Source organism: Tupaia chinensis, unplaced genomic scaffold, assembly GCF_000334495.1.
Source record: "Tupaia chinensis unplaced genomic scaffold, TupChi_1.0 Scaffold000161_3, whole genome shotgun sequence".
In the NCBI taxonomy this organism is placed as follows: domain Eukaryota; kingdom Metazoa; phylum Chordata; class Mammalia; order Scandentia; family Tupaiidae; genus Tupaia; species Tupaia belangeri.
In genome coordinates, this window is record NW_006159634.1 from 651,228 (window position 1) to 658,142 (window position 6,915).

The window sequence follows — 6,915 nt, forward strand, 5'->3', positions numbered from 1 at the left end:
CTATGTCGCTGGACTCCCATGTAGTCGATCACGGTTTGAGTCCTGGACCCGGTGGCTTAAACTCACGCCGGGCACATGTGCGTGCGTGCCCAAGACCCCGAGAGGAGAAGGGATTGCGGCGTGGCCATCTCCACTGAGGGGTGATTTCGCGCTTTCTGTCTGTCTCTCTCTGTCTTTCTGGCGAGTGCACGCGCCCTATAGCAAAAACCTCTCCCCCCCAAAAAAATGCAAGCAACACGAAAAAATTATTTTAAAAAATCTGTTAGATACATCTTTATAAATCATAAATGTCCGAAACCTGATGTGTATGTTACACGTGCAGCACACACCGGTTCACACTAGCCAGGCTGCGATTCTGAGGGGATTCAGAAGGCACACCTACACTCAGCTTTCTTACTTTTGGATTTCTTCTCATCCATGTTTTTTTAATAATGTGCATAATAGGGTCACTATTACCTGCATAGACTTTATAAATGAGGAAGTTGTGTCTGGGATGCATGCCCATGTACTGTGGCGTGTTCAGCCTTGTCCGAGTTCTGGGGGTTATCCTGATGGCCAGCGTGTGCAGATCAGCTGCCCCGCTGCACCAAGGCCCTGCGGGACTGGATTGAGCCACCCGAAAGCGTAGCCAGGTTATTTTAAGCTGTGGTCCTGGTGGACGCCAACACTGACAGCCAGCAGGAGCATCCAGGTCTGTTCCTTGGTCTGCACTTTACCACAGACCCGTGACAGTCCCGGGAACCCCTGGTGCATGCCAGCTTGACTGCCAGTCCAAGCACGTCATCTTGTCCCCACCAGGGAGGCCAAGGCCACGGCCATAGTTTCCTGCTGCAAAGCAGACCCCTAGGCCTGCAGTGGTGTGCCATGTAAGTCAGAGCGAACTTTCAGTCCTTCGTACTGTTCACCAGGGTCACTGCTGCTCCCAGCAGCCCTTACATAAACTTTCTGGGGAGCGATGAGTCACTCTTGAAATTCTGCAGTGTTGTCGTAACCTCTTTGGAAAGAAAAGTCACTGACATTCCAAGTGGGAGCACTCACAACCTGCTCTCCAGATGCTTCCATATTTTTTTTTAAGAATTATTTTATTTAACTTAATTTATTTATTTGCTTTAATTTGACCAGAGAAGGACAGAGAGAGAGACAAAGAAAGAGGGAAAGTGAGAAAGCAAGCCAGCAGGTCCGGGACTCGAACCATGCTCAGCCATGCGGGAGGTCCAGCATCCTCAAACACCATGCCTCCTGCCGGCCCCTGCTTCTGTGTTTTTAAAGTCGTGTCTAGAAAAGCCATTTTGAACATTCACGGGCATCAGTGCTTAATTTCTCATCTTATCAAATACATGTACAGCTTACTTTGAATTTAATCCTTTTCAGGTCGAAAGGATGGCCTTCTCAATGGTGGCCTTTTTCTGTGCAGGAGCCAGGGCTCATGCAGGGAGCCAGCAGAGCCAGCTGGCTCGAGACTGCATCTTCCTTTCTCTCCGGGGCTTAGTTGCGCTCCGTTGTAATTTCTGTGTCCCGTGCTAGCACAGCTATGGTTCTGAGACACCTGCCTGTGAGGGAATAAAGGGAAACGGTCTTTGAAAGCAGACAGCACGCTTGTGGAAAGCGGGGGTGGGTGGTGGCAGCCTTCTTCCTGAGGACATGAGTGGCTGGCTTCTCTCCTCTCCTCACGCATAGATTATTTCCAAGAATCACATGAGTCACTTGGCTTTGTTTAAAGCAATTCTAAATCCATACCTTGTTTTATTTTTATTCATTTATTTGAGATTTTTTGCTATAGGGCATATACACTCACCAGAGAGACAGAAAGTGATAAATCACGCCCCACGGGGATGGCCATGCCACAATCCCTTCTCCATTCTCCTCTCGGGATTTTGGGCACGCACGCACATGCACCTGGAAGATCCAGGACTTGAACCGTTTGTCCTGTGGGAGTCCAGCGATGTAACCGTTACTGCTGGTCACTCCAGGCCTTGTTTTATTTCTTTGAGGGGAATATCTGAGACCTCTGAAAAGTCCGTTTTAAAACTTCACCTTCGTGTGGGAGAAGAGACACCAGCAGTTCTGGGGGTCCCAGCCTTGGGGGGAGTTTAATTTCCTCATACCAGTATCTTTCTTGCTCACTGTTCATACACATCCAGGGTTTTGGTTTTTTTTTTAAGAATTATTTCAGGGGACCAGCAGGTGCATGGTGGTTAAGGCGCTGGACACTCCCACATGACCGACCAGGGTTTGAGCCCTGAATCTGGTGGCTTGCTTTCTCACTTCCTCTCTCTCTCACTCTCACCCTCTGTCTCTCTCTGGTCAAATTAAAAAATAAATGAATGAATAAATAAAAAATAAAATAGTTTTTTTAAGAATTATTTTATTTAACTTTATTATTTATTTATTCATTTTAATTTGACCAGAGAGGGACAGAGTGAGGGGGGAGTGAGAAAGCAACCTGCCAGGCCTCGAACTCGAACTCGAACTTCGGTCGGCCATGTGGGAGTCCAGCGCCCTTAACCACCACGCCACCTGCTGGCCCCCACATCCAGGTTTTTGTCTTACCACCACAGGTAATTCCAAAGAAGTTTTGAAGTGAGACTACATCTTCCTTCCCATGTTGCTTCCTGACTGACCCCTGTCCTGGGAGTCACGGGTATACCAGGATTGCGTTAAATAGGGCAGGAGCAGGGAGCATGAGGCAGCCAAAACTGACAGATAAAGAAAATGCCACTAGAATAAAAGAATAAAGAGCTTAGCAGAAATTTGAAAGTAAAATTTTTTTCTTTTTTTTTTAATTATTTAATTTCATTTTTTCATTCATTTATTTTAATTTGATCAGAGAGAGAGACAGAGAGAGAAAAAATGAGAAAGCAAACCACCAAGTCCGGGACTCAAACCATAGTTGACCACATGGGAGTCCAGCACCTTAACCACCACGCCACCTGCTGGCCCCTCATTCATTTATTTTAATTTGATCAGAGAGAAACACAGAGAGGGCAAGTGAGAAAGCAAACCATCAGGTCCAGGACTCAAACCATGGTTGACCATATGGGAGTGTCCAGCAGCACGTTAACCACCATGCCACCTGCTGGCCCCTTTTCTTCTTAAAAAAAAATTTTTTTGAGAGGTTTTTGCTATAGGGCGCGTGCGCTCGCCAGAAAGACAGAGAGAGACAGAGAGATAGAAAGCGAAAAATCACCCCCCAGGGGGGATGGCCACGCCACAATCCCTTCTCTTCCATTCTCCTCTTGGGATCTTGGGCACACAAGCACACGCGCCCGGCGTAAGTTTAAGCCACCGGGTCCGGGACTCGAACCGCGGTTGACTACGTGGGAGTCCAGCACAAACTGCTGGTCCCTTGAAATTTTTTTGACAGAGGGCATGTGCACTCACTGGAGAGAGAAGGGAAAAATGAGAAAGCATCCTCCTTTGTGGTCACACCACAATCCCTTTTCCTCCATTTCTCCCTCCTTTCAGGATTTTGGGCAGACTGGCACACACTCCCAGAATGTTTCTCAAACTGCCATGTCCAGGACTCAAACCCCACAGTCAGTCATGTGGGATCCAGCTGCCTTCACCTCTACACCATGGTGCTAGCCCGTAGAGGAGACCTCTCCCAACGCCATGGAGCAGAGCTGATGATGGACTTGGCTGTAGGTCACACAGGCATTGCTCGGGCCAAGTAGCCTTGCGTTTCTGCATTTTTCAATATGAGATAGTCTAAGCCCCAAGATGGATTTCTGGAAAGCAAATCCTAGATTGTAAGAGCCTTTATATTCAATATGCAACTGCGTTGTTTTCCCGGACGGCCTTTCAGTCCAAGACCACCATCATCTGGATAGATGCTGTTCCTCACGCCATCCCTGCACTGTTCCCTCTGCCTGGACTTGCTTTGTCAGACACTAAACATTCTTTGTGTTGTTCCTCCCCCACCCGCCCGCTGTCCCCAGGAGGAGGAGGACGAGAACGCAGGCACAGAGATGAAGACCCTGCGGGGCCACTGCGGCCCGGTGTACAGCACGAGGTTCCTCGCAGACAGCTCAGGGTTGCTCTCTTGTTCGGAAGACATGTCCATCAGGTACTGGGACCTGGGCAGCTGCACCAACACCGTCTTGTACCAGGGGCATGCCTACCCAGTGTGGGACCTGGACATCAGCCCCTACAGCCTGTACTTCGCCAGTGCGTCCCACGACCGCACCGCCAGGCTGTGGTCATTCGATCGGACGTACCCGCTGCGGGTATACGCGGGCCACCTGGCAGACGTGGACTGTGTCAAGTTCCACCCGAACTCAAACTACTTAGCCACTGGCTCGACCGACAAGACCGTCCGGCTGTGGAGCGCCCAGCAGGGGAACTCGGTGAGGCTCTTCACCGGCCACCGTGGCCCTGTGCTCGCCCTCGCCTTTTCCCCCAACGGTAAGTACTTGGCTTCGGCCGGCGAGGACCAGCGGTTGAAGCTGTGGGACTTGGCCTCTGGGACGCTTTACAAAGAACTGAGACGCCACACGGACAACATCACCAGCCTCACCTTCAGTCCGGACAACGGCCTGATCGCGTCGGCCTCCATGGACAACTCTGTGCGCGTTTGGGACGTCAGGAACACTTACTGCAGCACGCCCGCCGATGGCTCCTCCAGCGAGCTTGTGGGCGTCTACACCGGGCAGATGAGCAACGTCCTGAGCGTGCAGTTCATGGCCTGCAACCTGCTTCTGGTGACTGGGATTACACAAGAAAATCAGGAACATTAATTTTGTATCTTCGTTGGCGCCACCAGGGCTGTGGCGGAAGGCCACAATTACAGTCCTGGGACAAGCCGAGATCGAATCACTGACTGACTGTGGAAGAGCCCCCGCCTGCCCTTCCTCCCGGGACCCCATCCAGTAGGCGCCCCTCTGTTCAGCCCCTCAGTGTCCATGGACTGTGGAGCCAGGGGGTCAGTGGCCAGAGGACAAGAGATCAAGAATTAGGATGTTTCAAGGAAGATCTTGAGTTCTCAGAGACCTGCCACGACCACACTGCCCGCCTCAGCTTCCCCACTGTGGGGCTGGGTGTGGCGGGGGTCGCAGAGCACTCTCAGGAGGGGCAGTGCGACGAGGGTCAGGTGCGGTCTGTCCCTCAGTGGAAGCGAAGTCCTTAGTAATGGAGGGGTGTGGGGACAGGGGCTAGGAAAGGGGAGGGGATGATCCTGGCCAGAAGTCTTTCCTTCCCATATTTATAGAGATCCAGGATTTTTTTTATTGTTATTATAATTATAATTATTATTATTATTGAGAAGAGGAAACCTAGCACTGGCAGAGGGGACCGTCTCTGCATTTATCTTTCAGGTCTGACTCCTGGCACTGGCTGTGATACTTGGAATTTTGAGGTTCAGGGAATTCAGAGAATTTGGTAGCACAGTGTATTGGGAGAAAGGGAAACGCCGGGGTGGGTCTACAACTCCGGCCGCTGTGTTTCTGGAAGGGGCGGGTGGGTTTGATCAAGAACACTGCGGGCTCTTGCAGTGATGGTGGGAAAGGAAGATCTTCACAGCTGCACTCATATTGACTCTCCCCCCTGAAATGAAAGAGTATGGTAGAGGATAATTTGGAGCGATAAGTCACAAGATAGGCTAGAACGATGCTGAGGCTCTCGAAGCCCGTTCATCCAGAGGTGTGCTTCCTGCTGCCGTCCTCCTGCGGCGACGCGCCACCTCCTGCACTGCGAGACCAGTCTGACGGACACTTGGTGGGACAGACTGTGAGTACCTGCTCACCGTAGCAAACGGTGCTAAGGGTAAAGCGAGTTCTAATTTGTGGGAAAAGGATTAAATATTTCTGTTTTCTGAAAAGAGTTATTTTGTATTTTGTTTTCTATTAAAATGTATTTAGTTTCAAAAAAGTGAGTGTTAGCATCTCATTTAAGCTCTGAGGACAGGCAAGTGGTGTGGTCTTTCTGGGTGGCACCTCGCCTCTCTTCCGAGGAGTTGCAGCAAGTAGGCCGGACTGGCCCCCGGGTGTTTCCCTGCGTGCTCAGCGTCACTTGGTTGGGATCATGATCTGGTGAAATACCTAAAGCTCCGTAGATTAGTCTAAAGAGAGAAAAACAACAAAAAGAACCAGCAAGTGGCATGGTTAAGACGCTGGATCCCACAATGCTAACTTCAGGGTTCAAATCCCAGACCTGGCGGCTTGAAAAACACTCCAGAGGCCAGGTGCACATGCCCAAAATCCACTGAGAAAAATGGAGGAGAAGGGATTACAGTGTGGCCATGCGCCCTGGGTGGTGAGTTCTCACTTTACCTATCTCTCCTCTCTCTCTCTCCCTTCTCTCTCTCTCTCTCTCTCTCTCTCTCTCTCTGTCCCCGTTGTGAGCACATGCACCATATGGTAAAACTAAACACAGGAAAAAAACGAAAGAGTTCATTGTCTGTGCCCATCCCACACCAAAACTTCTGGTCATTGATACCTGTATAGCACCCCAGTGACCAAAACACTGATACACAGAAAGTCTCAATTGTAGAATTTAAAGTTGCAACTCTTTCTTATGGATTTGACTCATTGAAAGACAAGTTAATTTGTGATTGGCCGCAATTTCTAACAGAAACACTTTTTTTAAAGGTACTTTATTAAGTAGAGGTGAGAATACACTTCTTATTTTTTTTTGGAGAGGTTTTCCTATAGGGCTCATGCGCTCTCCAGAAAAAGAAAGACAGAAAGTGAGAAATCACCCCCAGCAGGGATGGCCACACCACAATCCCTTCTCCATTCTCTCGGGCACGCACACACACGCACCTAGCATTAGTTTAAGCCACCAGGTCTGGGACTCGAACTGTGGTGAAATATATGGGAGTCCAGCAACATAGCCATTATGCCAACTGCTGGTCCCAAACAGAAACATGAAGTGAGTAGGTGTTGCTGCTGTGAGCAGACACCACGTTGGTAAAAGGAA

General features: G+C 49.8%; 1 protein-coding gene across 3 annotated transcripts in view; it reads left to right on the forward strand.

Annotated features, from left to right (window-relative positions):
* TAF5L (TATA-box binding protein associated factor 5 like) overlaps window positions 1-5,973 on the forward strand; it is a 34,055-nt gene extending 28,082 nt beyond the window's left edge. For 2 of the 3 annotated variants that reach the window (XM_006146012.3, XM_014586833.2), the window contains one exon: window positions 3,939-5,966. In XM_006146012.3, coding sequence (XP_006146074.1) covers window positions 3,939-4,736 — 798 coding nt within the window. In that variant the 3' untranslated portion in view covers window positions 4,737-5,966. Of the gene's footprint in view, window positions 1-3,938 lie in introns of all 3 variants that reach the window. The other variant, XM_014586835.2, reaches the window with a different exon arrangement.
* Window positions 5,974-6,915: the final 942 nt, after the last annotated feature.